We start from the raw sequence: 20,201 nt of genomic DNA, 5'->3' as shown, positions 1-20,201 counted from the left end.
AACCAGTAAGTACGTTCTCTGGTCAGCTAACGTTACTAGTTAGCTAGATGAAACTGTTATGAACCAGCTAGCTATAGGTAGCATGATAGCTACGCTAGTTCTTCCGGGGGCTCGCGCTACGCTAACTAGCTACCTAGTTTTCCAGGTAGATAGCATACTCCATAACATGCTAGTTCATATATACCTCAGTGATGCCAGTGCGCTTCGTCTTTACAACTGGCCGTCAGTTTGCTGACGGTACATTATTGGACGTTTATGGACTGGTTTTGAAGCTAAATCGCTAGCTTAACAGTGCAGCTAGCTAGATAGCTAGTGAGTAACAAGTGGTTTAGCTTCGACTTTTGGTTAGCCCAGGCAGGGATGTGGGACATCGTCACAGTATGAGTCACTTTGACATTAGCTCCTTTTTTTCGTAGGGAATCCGAAAACAATCTGTTCACCTGAGCCACAAAACAAGAAGTGAGAGATGCCTCACGGCTCGGATGACGCCCGCAAGCAGTTCATCCTCACCACGACTGGGAACTACTTCGGCCTAAAGCCGCCATCATCCCTTGATGGGTCTGAGGAACTCAACAATTTCTTAGATGATGGGAACGAATTCGTGCTTGCTGTCACCAAACACGAGAATGACCTGTGCCTGTCAAACAAGGTATACTAGACAATACAGGATATGATATCCAAATAGCAATAATGTAAAACACACACATTGATAAACATACACTTATTTCTCTGTTCACATCTACCAAGATGAGAACAGACGTTTTCTTGCTAACCAGGAACTTAGCTACTGACTTTATAATTTTGTGCCTACATCATCGAAATTGACCTAACCCAAACCAATATCCTCTTTTTTTTTCTGATTTTCGTTATGGCTGTGTACAGATTGAGGCTGGGGACAGCAGAGAGAAGGTTTTAGTGTTCTTCAAGCTGCGTCCCACAGTGATAACAGAGGAGAACCTGCACCAGAATGTCCTGGTGTCCTCCATGCTAGAGTCTCCTATCAGTACCCTCTACCAGGCCGTGCGACAGGTGTTCGCCCCTATGCTACTCAAGGTGAGATCTATTGCCTGTGTAATGAACATATATCACCTGTGTTATGCCTGTGTACTAAAGAGGTAACACCTTTATACCTTGCAGGTGTGTGTTACAGGTGTGTTTATAGATTTATTATGTATTCCCTTATTCTAGGATGAGCGGTGGAGCTCAGCATTTGACCCAAAGCTTGCGGGCCTGCTAAGTGAGCTGGAGCAGGGGCTGGGCTCTGTGATCCGCAGGGCCGGAACAGAAGACACTGGAAAGAGGAGCCACAGAGAAGACGACATCCTGGGTAGGTGCACACTGCTCACGTGGTTCAGAATATCCGGGACCCAGATCTCTATGAGCTTTAGCCAAATCCTCGGACTAGGATATACCTACTAGTACATCAAAATGTAACAGGGGAATTACATCAAATGATATGAAAGACCGAAGAGCAACAACGATCCCCGGTCTAATCATAGTTGACAGTTGAAAACCTCCTGTTGGTGTGTTCTTCTGTCTGTTCAGGTATCCTGACCCCAGTGGATGAGTTCCAGTACTGGGCTGATCTCTCTGAGTCTGGGGACAGGAGCACTGTGAGAGAGAGGGCCTCACACTTCTCTGAGCTCTTCAAGCCCATAGAGAAGGTATGGACTGTGTGTGTACTACCAATATATCATGTCCAGTGTGTCAAAGAGTGAAAAAACAGGACTAGACAATCATTTGTGCCAAATGTGTTTTTTTTGTTTTGTTTTTTTTTCCACCTTTATTTAACCAGGTAAGCCAGTTGAGAACAGGTTCTCATTTACAACTGCGACCTGGCCAAGATAAAGCAAAGTGATATCCCTCCTAAATAGCTTGGGCTAATGTCCTGATCCAATCACTAAGACCAGCAGGCTTCTCATACTGTATATGACTGTCATGACGTTGTATTGTGTAATGTCCTTTTATTGTCCATTTGTGTTGTGGTCTTGTCCTTTTTAAAACGTGTATGATACTGCAACGAATTTCTCCCAAGGGGACAATACATTTAGTAAAGTAAAGAATGTTCCGGCTCAGATTGGCGTCATCAGCCATCTGCTTACTCACCGTAGCCCAGACTCATCCCAATAAATCATGTCATGGTTATCATCGACCTATGATGGACGAACAAGGAAGGAAGGAAGGGGTGTGTTTTGGTGTGTGTGTGTGTGTGTTGACTGTCTCATCCCCCTGTGTGTATCAGGACTACAGTGGTCTGGATGGTGTCTGTCTGTCTGATGCTGTGGAGCTGGTGGAGGTGAGCAGAGACACACTGGATGACGTGTGGAGGCAGAATGACCATGATCCCTTTCCTGAGACGCGCATGCTCAGACTCATGGACGTCATTGGTACGCCACACACACACACACACACACACACACACAACCTGGAACTGAAACTGAACTGGCAGAGAGCTAGCTACTGTATTTATTATGGTGGTGTTGTTGCATTATTTCAGATGGCCTGCCATGGCTTGTGTTTCTGACTGTGTGTTTATGTGTGTCAGGCGGTGCGCTGGGCAGGTACGTGCAGAAGAAGCTGAGTGGTGTGAAACTCTTCATGGACCCGTTCCTATCTGTGAGGGAGAGCCTGAGAGTCGGCGTGGTCATCTGTGAGCAGTGGGTGTCAGCCTGTGAGCACCTGAGTGGACAGGTGTGGAAGAGATACGCCCCTTACCCCTGGAAGGGAGACAAGCACCGCCCCCAGGCCCTGCACAGCCTGGCTCAGAGACTGGACGAGGTCAGATGCACCAGCTGTCAATCATTCTCTGTGTCATTAACATCATTGTCATAATTGCATATCAGGAAGTATAGGATATCTCTGCACTCGCTCTTTAGGAACCCTTTTGACTAAGTCACTACACCCCACTTCCTTTTTTTCTTATGTGACAATGTTCCTGAGGTTACTGATGAAGCTTTACCATATGACTTAATGACGTGTGTGTACTGTATATGTGACATGTATGAGAGTCTGTGACTCATCTTTGACCACTTCTCTTTCTGAGGAGGTGACGATCCTTACAGTTCTTGACAAACTCTGACCTGTGTGTGTGTCTCTCAGGTGGTGACGATCCGTACGGTCCATGAGAAGCTGCTCCGTCTGCTGCCTGGAGGAAAACAGCAGGCCTTGGCCTCGGCTCGAGTCTTTGAACCCTTCTCTGGCCTCAACCCCTTACATTACAACCCCTACACTGAGGTAGGAGAGAGAGAGAGAGACAGAGAGAGAGACAGAGAGAGAGAGAGACAGAGAGAGATACATTTACATTTACATTTCCGTCATTTAGCAGACGCTCTTATCCAGAGCGACTTACAAATTGGTGCATTCACCTTATAGCCAGTGGGATAACCACTTTACAATATGTTTCTTTTTTTTGGGGGGGGGGGGGGGGGGGGGGGGGGGTGGGGTAAGGGGGTGTAGAAGGATTACTTTATCCTATCCCAGGTATTCCTTAAAGAGGTGGGGTTTCAAGTGTCTCCGGAAGGTGGTGAGTGACTCCGCTGTCCTGGCGTCGTGAGGGAGCTTGTTCCACCATTGGGGTGCCAGAGCAGCGAACAGTTTTCACTGGGCTGAGCGGGAACTGTGCTTCCGCAGAGGTAGGGGGGCCAGCAGGCCAGAGGTGGATGAACGCAATGCCCTCATTTGGGTGTAGGGACTGATCAGAGCCTGAAGGTACGGAGGTGCCGTTCCCCTCACAGCTCCGTAGGCAAGCACCATGGTCTTGTAGAAGATGCGGGCTTCAACTGGAAGCCAGTGGAGTGTGCGGAGGAGCGGGGTGACGTGAGAGAACTTGGGAAGGTTGAACACCAGACGGGCTGCGGCATTCTGGATGAGTTGTAGGGGTTTAATGGCACAGGCAGGGAGCCCAGCCAACAGCGAGTTGCAGTAGTCCAGACGGGAGATGACAAGTGCCTGGATTAGGACCTGTGCCGCTTCCTGTGTAAGGCAGGGTCGTACTCTCCGAATGTTGTAGAGCATGAACCTACAGGATCGTGTCACCGCCTTGATGTTAGCGGAGAACGACAGGGTGTTGACATGTGATTCCTGTGCCACCACCCCGCTGACCAGATGCTCTCGGGGTATGCGAGAACACATGGTCAGACGAGGAGAGAGCAGTAGGAGTAGCAGTGTTTTCAGTGGTAATCCATGTTTCCGTCAGCGCCAAGAAGTCGAGGGACTGGAGGGTAGCATAGGCTGAGATGAACTCTGCCTTGTTGGCCGCAGAACGGCAGTTCCAGAGGCTGCCAGAGACCTGGAACTCCACGTGGGTCGTGCGTGCAGGGACCACCAGGTTAGAGAGGCAGCAGCCACGCGGTGTGAGGCGTTTGTATAGCCTGTGCGGAGAGGAGAGAACAGGGATAGACAGAGGCATAGTTGACAGGCTACAGAAAATGGCTACAATAATGCAAAGGAGATCGGAATGAAATGAACTAAACAGCTGGGAAAGCGAGAGAGCGGGGCATCCCTCAATTACGTTTCACTGAAACACCCAAATATAACTCTCCCAACTTCCACCTCAGAAACTATAATTGTTGTAAACTACAGCGGTTCAATGTTTTCTAGGAATAGACTAACTTAGTTTATTCAGCTAGCTAACTTGGTACAGTATTCTTCCGTTAAAACCGTCCAGGGCACCTAGTCATATGACGCCACAGCCAACTAGCATGCCGGACTCCAACAACATGGTTTAGCACCAATACTCGGCCACAACAAACCACCACTGTGTCAACACGCCAAGCAGATCATTAGTGTCCGTGTCTAACGTTGTGGGCTAGTCCGGACAGCTTGAGCGAGTCCGTCGTCAACTTATTCAGCCAGTTAGTTAGCTAGAATAGTTAGCATACTAGCTAGCCATTGCTTTCTGCCAATGAAGAAACCCGTCCTCCCACGGCACGAACACACAGTGAGAGCCAAGCTAACGTTAACTAGTCACCCATGTCCCGAATTCCCTTGAACGACTCTGGCTACCAGTATGTAAAAACAAAACACAAATGTAGGTTATAACCTACCCCTAGCAACTACTGTTAGCTAGCCAAGTGCAAAGCTAGCCACTGAATTGACTCAGCCAGTTCGCGTCTGTTCGGTAGGTCGTTCCAGCTATTGTTTAGTAGCTATCCAGGTAGCAACAAGCTAGCTACATTTCGAGCACAGTAGCTACTTACTACCTATCGTTAACGCTTCAGACAATGAGGTTAGAAAAACAGCTGAATGGTAGGCATTATTGTATGTAATTATTGTAGGCAGCTAGCTGGCGTAATTACAGGCACTCTCAGGCGTGAAACAACTATCCACAGTTGCTACCCGCTAGCTAGTCCAGGTAGTGGGTTAGCTAGCTTTGTGCTTCACCGGGCTCAGCCGAATACAATACCTACAATAATTACATACAACAACCTACGATAACTACCTACAATACCTAACTACAATCTAAATACATAGTTTAAGCTTTACTCGACAAAGCTTAAACCATGTATATAAGCCATATAAGCCAAGCTTACCTCCCGCCAGAGAGAGACACAACCTCACCTGACGACGACAATCGCTACAACAGGGAGAGAGACAGAGGGAGAGAGAGAGAGAGAGAGATAGAGAGAGACAGAGAGAGAGACAGACAGACAGAGAGACAGACAGAGAGACAGACAGAGAGACAGACAGAGAGACAGTCAGAGAGAGAGAGACAGAGAGAGAGAGACAGAGAGAGAGAGACAGAGAGAGAGAGACAGAGAGAGAGAGACAGAGAGAGAGACAGAGAGAGACAGAGAGCAAGACAGACAGAGAGAGACAGAGATAGACAAATAGAGAGAGATGGAGGGGGGCAGTATGTAAAATGACAGAACTACATATCAGAAGCTTTGATGTTTACAGAGAGACCTGACCTGGTTGTTGTCTCTCTCTCTGCTGTAGCCTCTGTGGAGGGCGGCAGTAGCCCAGTTTGAGCGAGCCATCGCCCCAGCAGAGCAGGAGGTGGCAGGCAGACTGAAGGCCTACATCGCAGATGTACAGGACAACCCACAGCAGGTGAGAACATCACCTTGCATGTCTAGTTACATAAGGTTGAAATTCATTGTTTTAAAAATGTTGACCTCATTATTAATTAATTGAAATTGTGTATACAGCTGCTGCAGGCGTTTCAGAAGCACAAGGAGCTGATCAGACGACCCAACGTCAGCAAGGAGCTGCAGTCAGAGAGAGAGACTCTGCTGGCCAGACTGCTGGAATACATCAAGGGTCAGTAGGAGTTCAGTACTTCACAGAGACTGTATATCATAATGTTGTTAGTGATGTCACCCCTCATGTCCTAATCCTGAATTGACCTTTGACCCCCCCCCCCCCCCCCCCCCCAGGGCTGCGGACAGACTTTGAGGGTCGTTGCCATGGCGCCCCGGGGGAAAAGTCCGGCCCCCTGACAGGCCGGAATCTCCCTGAGGTCGTCAACAACATTGTGTGGGTCCGCCAGCTTCTCCATAAGGTGTGTCTTTTCCTCTGTGTGTATGTGTGTATGTATGTGTGTGAGAGAGCGAGAGCACGGTGTGTGTTGATTGATCTGCTGACTGTTTGTGCCTAAGGTGGAGGACTCCATCAAGATAGCGGAGGCTCTGCTGTCAGACCTGTCAGGGTTCCGCTCATTCCTGCGGTTCTGTGATGACCTGCTGGAGGTTCTACGGGCCTACGAACAGGAACAGTTTGATGACTGGTCGAGAGACATCCTCTCTGGCCTCTCTGACCCCAAGTCTGGCATCAGGTCAGTTGAGAACCATACAGCCATTTGTCTTTCTGTCAATCTGTCCTTCCATTCTGTATTAATACTGTATAATAAACCCCCTTGTCTCCCTCCAGTCTTCAGGCCAGTAACCGTGTGATGGAGCTGGACCATATAGATGGGAAGCTGAAGATCCACTACTCTGACCGTCTGGTGGCTCTGCTGAGGGAGGTCAGACAGCTGTCAGCCCTGGGCTTCCCCATCCCAGCCAAGATCCAGCAGGCTGCCAACACCGCAGACAAGTTCTACAGACAGGCCATCATCCTCAAACAGGCAAGGACACAGACACACTCACACACACTCACACGCTGTTATACCCGCACACACACACACACGTCCTGTATTTTATATGTGTTTAGATGTAACTCTGTGTTTGTCTATGGCAGGTGGCCCATTTCTACAACACCATCGACCAGCAGATGATCCCCTCTCAGAGACCCATGATGCTCAACTACGCCCTGGCCTTTGAGCAGGTCATCAAGGTACTGACTCATCCATAGGCTTATAGATCTGTTACCACCACCTCCCCCCGCCCCAACCGAACGCTTTAAGGAATACCATTTCAAATATCCTGATCCTGTCCCTTTTCCCGATGCAGCAGAATCCACGGTCCCAATCCCGGGAGTCTGGCGGGAAGCTGCAGATCACCTGGGATAATCCCAAAGAGCTGGAGGTGTACATTGGAAAACTCCAGTCCGCCGCAGAGAGACTCTCCACTGAGAACCGGAAACTGAGGAAGTGGCACACAGACTTCACTGAGAAGGTGGTGACCCTGATGACTGTGGACCTGCTGAGGCACCAGCAGCGCTGGAAGGACGGCTTACAGGAGCTACGCACCGGGTTCGCCACACTGGAGGCACAGGTAACCACAGAGAATGATAGAGAGTAGGGAGTTTGGCTAGAAAGCTGAGATTAGGGTTTCGAGTCCTTATGTAGGTAAGGGTTATAAAGGTCAGGGTTAGTGATGAGGGTATGTGTGGTTAGAAAACTCTTTACTCCTGTCTGATCTATGATGTTGAGATTGTGTGTGTGTTCGGTGGTGTAGGGGTTCAGATCGGGGGAGATGAAGGCCTGGAGGCAGCACTGGAACCACCAGCTGTACAAGGCCCTGGAACATCAGTACCAGACTGGACTGGAGGCCCTCAACAAGAACCTGCCTGAGATACACATAGACCTCACCTTCAAGTCAGTGGCACTCTCTTTCTCTCTCTCTCTCTCTCTCTCTCTCTCTCTCTCTCTCTCTCTCTCTCTCTCTCTCTCTCTCTCTCTCTCTCTCTCTAAGGTAATATAATATACTGCAGTGTAAAAGAATAAAAACATATAAGCCTTGCTCTGCTCTGCTGTCGTCCCCATCTATAGGCAGGGTCGTCTGCAGTTCCGTCCTCCATTTGAGGAGGTGAGGGCCAAGTACTTCAGAGAGATGAAGAGGTTCATCTCCATCCCCAACCAGTTCAAAGGAGTCAGCGCCCAGGGGGAGGAGCTCATCTTCAGCGTCATGATTGACAGGAACGCATCAGGCTTCCTCACCATTTTCAGCAAGGCAGAGGACCTGTTCAGCCGTCTGCTGGGCGTTCAGGACAAGTTTAAGGTGTGTGTGTGTGTGTGTGTGTGTGTGTTAGTGTGTGGCTCAGCGGTTGACTGTTCTTTTAAAAAGAACACCTCCTTTATCTTGAATAGATTTGTGGTAATTTGTTGTATTTCTGGCATGGTCTTATTTTGGCAATGAGTTTAATTTCCTTCCTAGTGGTTCTTTCATGCGTCTTGTGGTTTTAGGAGGGAACCCCCCCCCCTCCCCCACAGCAAAGCTTTCTTCTGTCTTTGCTGCCACTCAGGAAAGTATTGTGGTACACCACAGTTTCGGTCACCGCCTGCACAGAAACTCAGTCAACACGCACACATGTTGAATGTTCATCATGAACTACACAAAGCTGTAGGTCTAGATTGGACACAAACTGACTGAATAGCTTTATGTGAAGAAGACCCTTGTCCTTCTAGTCAAGCCACCCAATCTCCACCTGAACCACATGTCTGTCTGTGTATATAATGTCTGGACTGTCTGTCTGTTTATATCATGTCTGTAATGTACTCTGAGTGTACAAAACATTAGGAACACCTTCTTAATATTGAGTTGCACCAACTTTAGCACTCAGAACAGCCTTAATTCATTGAGGCATGGACTCTACAAGGTGTCGAAAGTGTTCCACAGGGATGCTGGCCCATGTTGACACCAATGCTTTCCACAGCAATTGTGTCAAGTTGGCTGGACGTCCTTTGGGTGGGGGACCATTCTTGATACACACGAGAAACTGTTGAGCGTGAAAAACCCAGCAGTGTTGCAGTTCTCGACACAAACCGGTGCGCCTGGCACCTACTACCATACCCCGTTCAAAGGCACTTAAATATTTTGTCTTGCCCATTCACCCTCTGAATGGCACACATACACAATCCATGTCTCAATTGTCTCAAGGCTTGAAAATCCTTCTTTAACCTGTCTCCTCCCCTTCATTGATTGAAGAGGATTTAACAGGTGACATCAATAAGGGATCATAGCTTTCACCTGGTCAGTCTGTCATGGAAAGAGCATGTTTTGTACACTCAGTGTATATCTGAGTATATAATGTCTGCATGCTGCATATCTGCACTCTGAATCTCTGAGATGTGTGATCTATCCTAGCGTATATCTGTACTCTGAATCTCTGAGATGTGTGATCTATCCTAGCGTATATCTGTACTCTGAATCTCTGAGATGTGTGATCTATCCTAGCGTATACAGTGGGGGAAAAAAGTATTTAGTCAGCCACCAATTGTGCAAGTTCTCCCACTTAAAAAAATTAGAGAGGCCTGTAATTTTCATCATAGGTACACGTCAACTATGACAGACAAATTGAAAAAAAATAATCCAGAAAATCACATTGTAGGATTTTTAATGAATTTATTTGCAAATGATGGTGGAAAATAAGTATTTGGTCAATAAAAAAAGTTTCTCAATACTTTGTTATATACAGTGGGGAAAAAAAGTATTTAGTCAGCCACCAATTGTGCAAGTTCTCCCACTTAAAAAGATGAGAGAGGCCTGTAATTTTCATCATAGGTACACGTCAACTATGACAGACAAATTGAAAAAAAATAATCCAGAAAATCACATTGTAGGATTTTTAATGAATTTATTTGCAAATTATGGTGGAAAATAAGTATTTGGTCACCTACAAACAAGCAAGATTTCTGGCTCTCACAGACCTCTAACTTCTTCTTTAAGAGGCTCCTCTGTCCTCCACTCGTTACCTGTATTAATGGCACCTGTTTGAACTTGTTATCAATATAAAAGACACCTGTCCACAACCTCAAACAGTCACACTCCAAACTCCACTATGGCCAAGACCAAAGAACTGTCAAAGGACACCAGAAACAAAATTGTAGACCTGCACCAGGCTGGGAAGACTGAATCTGGAATAGGTAAGCAACTTGGTTTGAAGAAATCAACTGTGGGAGCAATTATTAGGAAATGGAAGACATACAAGACCACTGATAATCTCCCTCGATCTGGGGCTCCACGCAAGATCTCACCCCGTGGGGTCAAAATGATCACAAGAACGGTGAGCAAAAATCCCAGAACCACACGGGGGGACCTATTGAATGACCTGCAGAGAGCTGGGACCAAAGTAACAAAGCCTACCATCAGTAAGACACTACGCCGCCAGGGACTCAAATCCTGCAGTGCCAGACGTGTCCCCCTGCTTAAGCCAGTACATGTCCAGGCCAGTCTGAAGTTTGCTAGAGTGCATTTGGATGATTCAGAAGAGGATTGGGAGAATGTCATATGGTCAGATGAAACCAAAATATAACTTTTTGGTAAAAACTCAACTCGTCGTGTTTGGAGGACAAAGAATGCTGAGTTGCATCCAAAGAACACCATACCTACTGTGAAGCATGGGGGTGGAAACATCATGCTTTGGGGCTGTTTTTCTGCAAAGGGACCAGGACGACTGATCCGTGTAAAGGAAAGAATGAATGGGGCCATGTATCGTGAGATTTTTAGTGAAAACCTCCATCAGCAAGGGCATTGAAGATGAAACGTGGCTGGGTCTTTCAGCATGACAATGATCCCAAACACACCGCCCGGGCAACGAAGGAGTGGCTTCGTAAGAAGCATTTCAAGGTCCTGGAGTGGCCTAGCCAGTCTCCAGATCTCAACCCCATAGAAAATCTTTGGAGGGAGTTGAAAGTCTGTGTTGCCCAGCGACAGCCCCAAAACATCACTGCTCTAGAGGAGATATGCATGGAGGAATGGGCCAAAATACCAGCAACAGTGTGTGAAAACCTTGTGAAGACTGACAGAAAACGTTTGACCTGTGTCATTGCCAATCGGCCTGGGCTGATTCCTCACCATTCTCATGATCATTGCAACTCCACGAGGTGAGATCTTGCATGGAGCCCCAGGCCGAGGGAAATTGACAGGTCTTTTGTGTTTCTTCCATTTGCGAATAATCGCACCAACTGTTGTCACCTTCTCACCAAGCTGCTTGGCGATGGTCTTGTAGCCCATTCCAGCCTTGTGTAGGTCTACAATCTTGTCCCTGACATCCTTGGAGAGCTCTTTGGTCTTGGCCATGGTGGAGAGTTTGGAATCTGATTGATTGATTGCTTCTGTGGACAGGTGTCTTTTAAACACGTAACAAGTTGAGAATAGGAGCACTCACTTTAAGAGTGTGCTCCTAATCTCAGCTCGTTACCTGTATAAAAGACACCTGGGAGCCAGAAATCTTTCTGATTGAGAGGGGGTCAAATACTTATTTCCCTCATTAAAATGCAAATCAATTTATAACATTTTTGACATGCGTTTTTCTGGATTTTTTTGTTGTTATTCTGTCTCGCACTGTTCAAATAAACCTACCATTAAAATTATAGACTGATCATTTCTTTGTCAGTGGGCAAACGTACAAAATCAGCAGGGGATCAAATACTTTTTTCCCTCACTGTACATACTCAAATCTACCAGTGACACCAGTGTATGATTGTTGATGTATCTTGTGTGCAGGGGCTTTACGACTGTTTTGTTCACATGACGTGTTTTCTCACTCCCGATCTTTCCCTTTCTGTTTTGTTCTAATTTTCTTTCTTCTCTGTTGTCCCCCCCCTCCCCCTGTTGTCCCCCCTCCCCCTGTTGTCCCCCCCTCCCCCTGTTGTCCCCCCCTCCCCCTGTTTCCCCCCCTCCAGGCCATACCCTAGACATAGACAGTTTTGTGACTGAGGCCATGGAGACGTTGTCCTCTCGTCCAGAGAGTATTGATGAGATAGGAGAGGCCAATTCCAGACACAGCCAGATACATGCCCGCAAACCAGATGTAAGCAACTCACTTTGAGGGACTCAACGTTACTTAAAGGTCCTGGACAGTCATTCTGAAAAGTACTTTTTCTCTCATGGCTAACTACCAGGAAGTTTGAAAATACAGGCTGAGTGTGCGGGGAGCTTATATTCATGAGCTTTGAAACGCCTATGTAAAGCAACTTGGATGCAGTGACCCCAGTGTTGCAGTAAAATCATCTGAAGCTAATTTGGTGATACACAAAGCAACTCAAACAACATTGAAATTGCACCAATGATATATATACAAAAAGAAGTACATCTCCCGTTTGGCATGTCTCTTGTGATGCGCTTCACAGCAGCACTGACTGATGTGTTGACCTGACAACTGCATCTGCCCCCCCCCTGCTGGCTGAACACCAAACTAGCCAGTAACTAGCGAACCCCCCCCCCCCCCCCCCCCTGCTGGCTGAACACCAAACTAGCCAGTAACTAGCGAACACCAGACACAGGTGAAAGGGGAAACATGGGGAAGGGGACCAGTAACTTTATGATCAAACTTTATCAATGTAGAAGCAACAGTCACACTTTGATCTGGTTTCCTTCAAATATCATCAATTTTCATGAAAAACATGATTTTGACTGTTCATGACCATTAACATTCAATCACTACTACCACAGTTCTGTAAAGTTGCCTGAGCGTTGCTGTAATGTTTGTGACGTTCCATATATATCGAGCCCCGGTTTTGTAACGTTGCCTGAGCGTTGCTGTAATGTTTTGTGATGTTCCATATATCGAGCCCCGGTTTTGTAACGTTGTCTGAGCGTTGCTCTAATGTTTGTGTGATGTGTTTTTGTGTAGATCCTGCCCCAGTTCCAGGCTGCGGAGGAGAAGAACCGTCTGCTGAGGGCCGTCGCAGGAGGAGGGCTGGACTCTCTGTCCTCCCTCAGGGCCAAGTGGGACAAACTAGAGCTGATGATGGAGAGCCACCAGCTGATGATCAAAGAGCAGGTACACACACACACACACACACACACACACACACACACACACACCCGCGCACGCACACCCGCGCACGCACGCACGCACGCACGCACGCACGCACGCACGCACGCACGCACGCACGCACGCACGCACGCACACACACACACACACACACACACACACACACACACACACACACACACACACACACACACACACACACACACACACACACACACACACACACACACACACACACACACACACACACACACACACACACACACACACACACAGAGAGAGAGAGAGCGCAAACACACACACGCACACTTTTGCAAACACGCTTGGGACAAACGCATAAACACAGATGCTCATTCCCTAATTTCCCCCCCGTTTCTCCCTCTCCTCTAGGTGGAGGTGATGCGTAGTAATGCTGAGAGTCGTATCCAGGCCTACAGGCTGGAGCTGGACAGGTTCAGGGCTCGCTGGGACCAGCTGAAGCCCAGAGATGAGGTCATAGAGACGGGAGACCAGGCAGCCCTGCTGGCCTCTGTCCAAACCATCAGAGACAAGAAACAGGAGTTCCAGGAGCTGGAGGTCACACGCACACGCCTGCTGTAGGTTTACACACACACACACACACACACACACACACACACACACACACACACACACACACACACAGCAAGTCAACTTTACTTTCAATCCTTCAGTTTTCTGTGTACTAATGAGTGTCTCTTCTCAGTGAGGACTGTCGTCACTTTGAGCTGGAGGATCCAGACTTCTCCCTGGCGGAGGAGACCATCAGGGACATGGAGGAGTATGGCCAGATGTGGTCTCTGTATGAGGACTGGCAGGAGGACTTCCAGGAGAAGGCGAAGGAGGACTGGATCACATTCAGGTTAGGAGTCTGACATCAGAGAGGTGTCAGGGAAGGTTTGGGGTTTGATTTGATATTATCATTTCCACCTTGTTTGTCTTCGCTGGCTAACTAGTGGTTGAATAAACAGTGTGTGTGTGTGTTTTGCTTTTTGCAGGAGTAAGACCTATGTGTTTGAGGAGTTCCTGTTTGCGTGGCAGGACAGACTGAGGAAGCTTGAGCAGCACACCAGCCTGTCTGTTAAACTACAGAGAGAAGTTGACAAGTACAAGGTGAGGGGGAGAGAGAGAGAGAGAGAGAGAAAAGTGGAAGACAAACTCCTCTGTCTGCTAAGCAGAAATGTTAACATGTATTCTGTCTATCTGTGTGTATAGAGTCTGGTTCCGGTGTTAAAATGTATTCTGTGTGTGTTTGTAGAGTCTGGTACCAGTGTTAAAGTACGTGCGAGGGGAGCACCTATCCCAGGACCACTGGTTGGATCTGTTCAGATTGTTGGGTCTTCCTAAAGGCACTACCCTGGAGAGACTGACCTTCTGGGATCTCCTCAGTGTGGCTGATACCATCACTGACCGAGCCCTGGAGCTCAAAGACCTAAACAGCAGAGCCCAGGCGGAGGTGACCATCAGAGAGGCTCTCAGAGAGCTGGACCTGTGGGGGGCTGGAGCTGCCTTTACCCTCACTGAGTACACAGACAGCGCTGGACACACACTCACTCTCATCAAGGACTGGAAGGACGTGGTCAACCAGGTAAGGGACAATACAGTATTATACAGTAGTTGACACACTCACTACCGGACACACTCACTACCGGACACACTTACTACTGGACACACTCACTACCGGACACACTCACTACCGGACACACTCACTACTGGACACACTCACTACCGGACACACTCACTACCGGACACACTCACTACCGGACACACTCACTACCGGACACACTCACTACTGGACACACTCACTACTGGACACACTTACTACCGGACACACTCACTACTGATACACTCTCACTACTGGACACTCTCACTACCGGACACACTCACTACTGGACACACTCACTACCGGACACACTCACTACCGGACACACTCACTACTGGACACACTCACTACTGGACACACTCACTACTGGACACACTCACTACCGGACACACTCACTACTGGACACACTCACTACCGGACACACTCACTACTGGACACACTCACTACTGGACACACTCACTACTGGACACACTCACTACTGGACACACTCACTACTGGACACACTTACTACTGGACACTCTCACTACCGGACACACTCACTACCGGACACACTCACTACCGGACACACTCACTACCGGACACACTCACTACCGGACACATACACACACACTCACTACTGGACACACTCACTACTGGACACACTCACTACCGGACACACTCACTACCGGACACACTCACTACCGGACACACTCACGACCGGACACACACACACACACTCACTACTGGACACACTCACTACTGGACACACTCACTACCGGACACACTCACTACCGGACACACTCACTACCGGACACACTCACTACCGGACACACTCACTACCGGACACACTCACACTCATTACCGGACACACTCACTACCGGACACACTCACACTCACTACCGGACACACTCACTACTGGACACACACACTTCCGGACACACTCACTTCTGGACACACTCACTACCGGACACACTCACTACAGGACACACACACACTCACTACCGGACACACACACACACTCACTACCGGACACACACACACTCACTACCGGACACACACACACACACTACCGGACACACACACACTCACTACAGGACACACTCACTTCCGGACACACTCACTTCTGGACACACTCACTACCGGACACACTCACTACAGGACACACACACACTCACTACCGGACACACACACACACACTACCGGACACACACACACTCACTACAGGACACACACACTTCCGGACACACTCACTTCTGGACACACTCACTACCGGACACACTCACTACAGGACACACACACACTCACTACCGGACACACACACACTCACTACCGGACACACACACACTCACTACCGGACACACACACACTCACTACCGGACACACACACACTCACTACAGGACACACTCACTTCCGGACACACTCACTTCTGGACACACTCACTACCGGACACACTCACTACAGGACACACACACACTCACTACCGGACACACACACACTCACTACCGGACACACACACACACACTACCGGACACACTCACTACCGGACACACCTACACTCACTACCGGACACACTCACTACCGGACACACACACACTCACTACCGGACACACACACACTCACTACCGGACACACTCACTACCGGACACATACACTACCGGACACACTCACTACCGGACACGGACACACTCACTACCGGACACACTCACACACACACTACCGGACACACTCACTACCGGACACACACACACACTCACTACTGGACACAGTCTAACCTGGTCTCCTATACAGGTTGGTGATAACCGCTGCCTTCTGCAGTCTCTGAAGGACTCTCCATACTACCGCGGCTTCCAGGACAAGGTGAGTCTTTAGAGTTACTCAGAACTGAAAGCACAGCATCTTTAAAAGTAGCTGCTTTACCTAGTGTTACCGTGTGTGTGTGTTTGTCCAGGTTAGTCTGTGGGAGGTACGTCTGTCTGATCTAGATGAGTACCTGGTCAGTCTGAATGCCATCCAGAGGCGCTGGGTCTACCTGGAGCCCATCTTCGGACGGGGGGCTCTGCCCAGGGAACAAGCCCGTTTCAAACGGGTCGACGAGGACTTTAGGTACTCCTGTCCCTGTGTGTGTTTCTAAACTGTGTGTGTGTGTGTGTGTGGCTCTGTTTTTTCTGATCCATTGTCCATGTTGTACTCTGTGTGTTTCTAAACTGTGTGTGTGTCTGTGTGTCAGGTCCATCTTGGCTGATGTCCAGAGGGACAGCAGGGTGACGTCTCTGAGCTCTCGTGCTGGCATCAGAAACTCCCTCATCACCATCTTAGACCAGCTCCAGCGCTGCCAGAAATCACTCAACGAGTTCCTAGAGGTACTGAACAATCAACTACCAACCAGGGATCAATAAATTAACAAATCAATAAATCTATACTTCAATTGATTCGCCAATCAGTACTAGTACAAAGATGGATGTATATGTCCTCACTAAACATAGAAATAAAAAAACATACACTGAGTGGACAAAACACCTTCCTAATATTGAGTTGCACCCCCTTTTGCCCTCAGAACAGCCTCAATTCATCGGGGCATGGACTCTACAAGGTGTTGAAAGTGTTCCACAGGGATGCTGGCCCATGTTGACTCCAATGCTTCCCACAGTAGTCTCAAGTTGGCTGGATGTCCTTTGGGTGGTGGAACATTCTTGATAGACATGGGAATCTGTTGAGTGTGAAAAACCCAGCAGCGTTGCAGTTCTTGACACAAACCGGTGCCCCTGTACCTACTACCATACCCTGTTCAAACGCACTTAAATCTGTTGTTTTGTCCATTCACCCTCTGAATGGCACGCATACACAATCCATGTCTTAGTTTTCCTTCTTTAAACTGTCTCCTCCCCTTCATCTACATTGATTGAAGTGGATTTAACAAGTACCATCAATAAGGGATCATAGCTTTCATCTGGATTGACCTGGTCAGTCTACGTCATGGAAAGAGCAGGTGTTCATAATGTTTTGTCCACTCAGTGTAGAAGTGTATGTCTCTGTCCCCTGTAGGAGAAGCGTTCTGCCTTCCCACGGTTCTACTTCATTGGCGATGATGACCTGCTGGAGATTCTGGGCCAGGCCACCAACCCCACTGTCATACAGTCACACCTCAAGAAGCTGTTCGCTGGTACACACACACACACACACACACGCACACACATGCACACACACATGCTCACACACACACACACGCACGCACGCACGCACGCGCACGCACGCACACACACACGCTCACACACACGCTCACACACACACACACACACACACACACACACATGCTCACACCCAAATCCCAACGTCAATACAGTAACGACTAAAGAAGCTGTCAACTGGTGAAACTGATGTGTCTGTAGTGACAGTGGATATAACTGTGTTCTCTGTAGGCATCAACAGTGTTGACTTTGATGGGGACTGCCAGCACATCGTGGCCATGCGCTCTCTAGAGGGAGAGGTGGTCCCCCTCAGGAACCTCATCCGAATCTCCAACAGCGTAGAGGTAGGGGGGTGGACGGGTCAAGGGGCACGGGGTAGAGGGTAGGGGGTACTGCAATGTGTACCTCAATCACACAACTCCATTATTACACACAACTCAATTATATAGCTCCTTAAAAGTGTGTGTGTGTGTGTGGGTTCCAGGTGTGGCTGGGTGAGCTGTCTGCTGAGATGAAGGAGACTCTGAAGCAGCTGCTGTGTGAGTGTGTGTCAGCAGGGAGGAAAGGAGAGGTGGACCCGTCCCGCTACCCCTCTCAGGTATGATTCATTACATTTACATTTACATTTACATTTTTTAGTCATTTAGCAGACGCTCTTATCCAGAGCGACTTACAGTTAGTGAGTACATACATACATTACTCATTGATGCTATCTGACTCTTCTCTTATTGTGTTTCTCCTATATGACTCCTGTCTGACTCCAGTATAACTCCTGTCTGACTCCAGTATAAATCCTGTCTGACTCCAGTATGACTCCTGTATGAGTCCTGTTTAACTCCAGTATAACTCCTTTCTGACTCCTGTCTCACCAGTATAACTCCAGTATAACTCCTGTCTGACTCCAGTATAACTCCTGTCTGACTCCGGTATAACTCCTGTCTGACTCCGGTATAACTCCTGTCTGACTCCGGTATGACTCCTGTCTGACTCCAGTCTGACTCCTGTCTGACTCCAGTCTGACTCCTGTCTGACTCCGGTATAACTCCTGTATGAGTCCTGTTTAACTCCAGTATAACTCCTGTCTGACTGCAGTATAACTCCTGTCTGACTCCGGTATAACTCCTGTCTGACTCCGGTATAACTCCTGTCTGACTCCGGTATAACTCCTGTCTGACTCCAGTCTGACTCCTGTCTGACTCCAGTCTGACTCCTGTCTGACTCTGGTATAACTCCAGTCTGACTCCAGTCTGACTCCGGTATAACTCCTGTATGAGTCCTGTTTAACTCCAGTATAACTCCTGTCTGACTCCGGTATAACTCCTGTCTGACTCCAGTCTGACTCCTGTCTGACTCCGGTATAACTCCTGTCTGACTCCAGTATAACTCCTGTCTGACTCCAGTATAACTCCTGTCTGACTCCAGTATAACTCCTGTCTGACTCCTGATTGACTCATGTATGAGTCCTGTATAGTTCCTGTCTGATCTTTGTATCTCCTGGTGTAGAGCCATTGTAATTTCTGCCTGACTCCTTAGTGACTCCTGTCTGAGCCCTGATGTAGATCCTGTCTGACTCCTAATGGACTCCTGACTGACTCCTGTGTCTCTGGGTGTAGATCCTGTGCTTGGCAGAGCAGATCCAGTTCACTGAGGAGGTGGAGAGTGGTCTGAGAAACAGCAGTCTGCAGCAGCTGGAGGTGGAGCTCACCGCTAAGTTGGAGCACTACACCACCGTAGACACCAGCTCTGAGGAGACGGGAAACACAGGTGTGTGTGTGTGTGTGTGTGTGTGTGTGTGTGAGTGTGCATGCATGCATGTTTGTGTGTGTGGTTGCTTATTGTTACAGTGGCTCATTGGCATGCCTCAGCCCTATCTGATGTTAATTATGTTACTGTGTTACAATTATGTTACAATCTGCTGTTTTATTTACCTAGTGTGAAGTCAGATAACCAGTACATGTGTGTCTCTCCCCAGCTCCCCAGGCTAAAGAGGTCAGATAACCAGTACATGTGTGTCTCTCCCCAGCTCCCCAGGCTAAAGAGGTCAGATAACCAGTACATGTGTGTCTCTCCCCAGCTCCCCAGGCTAAAGAGTTCAGATAACCAGTACATGTGTGTCTCTCCCCAGCTCCCCAGGCTAAAGAGGTCAGATAACCAGTACATGTGTGTCTCTCCCCAGCTCCCCAGGCTAAAGAGGTCAGATAACCAGTACATGTGTGTCTCTCCCCAGCTCCCCAGGCTAAAGAGGTCAGATAACCAGTACATGTGTGTCTCTCCCCAGGCTAAAGTGGTCAGATAACCAGTACATGTGTGTCTC

General features: G+C 48.4%; 1 protein-coding gene across 1 annotated transcript in view; it reads left to right on the top strand.

Annotated features, from left to right (window-relative positions):
- Window positions 1-422: 422 nt before the first annotated feature.
- Window positions 423-20,201, top strand: part of LOC311119282 (cytoplasmic dynein 2 heavy chain 1-like) — a 58,349-nt gene continuing 38,570 nt past the window's right edge. Inside the window, 29 exon segments of the mRNA XM_084194002.1 lie at window positions 423-649; window positions 883-1,053; window positions 1,189-1,327; window positions 1,546-1,664; window positions 2,243-2,387; window positions 2,546-2,778; window positions 3,100-3,234; window positions 5,938-6,051; window positions 6,150-6,261; window positions 6,378-6,502; window positions 6,600-6,775; window positions 6,871-7,066; window positions 7,180-7,275; window positions 7,392-7,655; window positions 7,839-7,978; window positions 8,153-8,385; window positions 12,008-12,135; window positions 12,958-13,107; window positions 13,492-13,697; window positions 13,826-13,981; window positions 14,118-14,232; window positions 14,378-14,707; window positions 16,491-16,559; window positions 16,651-16,805; window positions 16,930-17,062; window positions 17,745-17,862; window positions 18,119-18,231; window positions 18,372-18,485; window positions 19,501-19,651. Coding sequence (XP_084050128.1) covers window positions 467-649; window positions 883-1,053; window positions 1,189-1,327; window positions 1,546-1,664; window positions 2,243-2,387; window positions 2,546-2,778; window positions 3,100-3,234; window positions 5,938-6,051; window positions 6,150-6,261; window positions 6,378-6,502; window positions 6,600-6,775; window positions 6,871-7,066; window positions 7,180-7,275; window positions 7,392-7,655; window positions 7,839-7,978; window positions 8,153-8,385; window positions 12,008-12,135; window positions 12,958-13,107; window positions 13,492-13,697; window positions 13,826-13,981; window positions 14,118-14,232; window positions 14,378-14,707; window positions 16,491-16,559; window positions 16,651-16,805; window positions 16,930-17,062; window positions 17,745-17,862; window positions 18,119-18,231; window positions 18,372-18,485; window positions 19,501-19,651 — 4,519 coding nt within the window. The 5' untranslated portion in view covers window positions 423-466.

The sequence above is a fragment of the Coregonus lavaretus genome (assembly GCF_964263955.1).
Source record: "Coregonus lavaretus genome assembly, contig: HAP1_SCAFFOLD_1926, whole genome shotgun sequence".
Classification (NCBI taxonomy): Eukaryota; Metazoa; Chordata; class Actinopteri; order Salmoniformes; family Salmonidae; genus Coregonus; species Coregonus lavaretus.
Note: the sequence above shows the minus strand (reverse complement) of the source record. Positions and strands in the feature narration are given on the sequence as shown.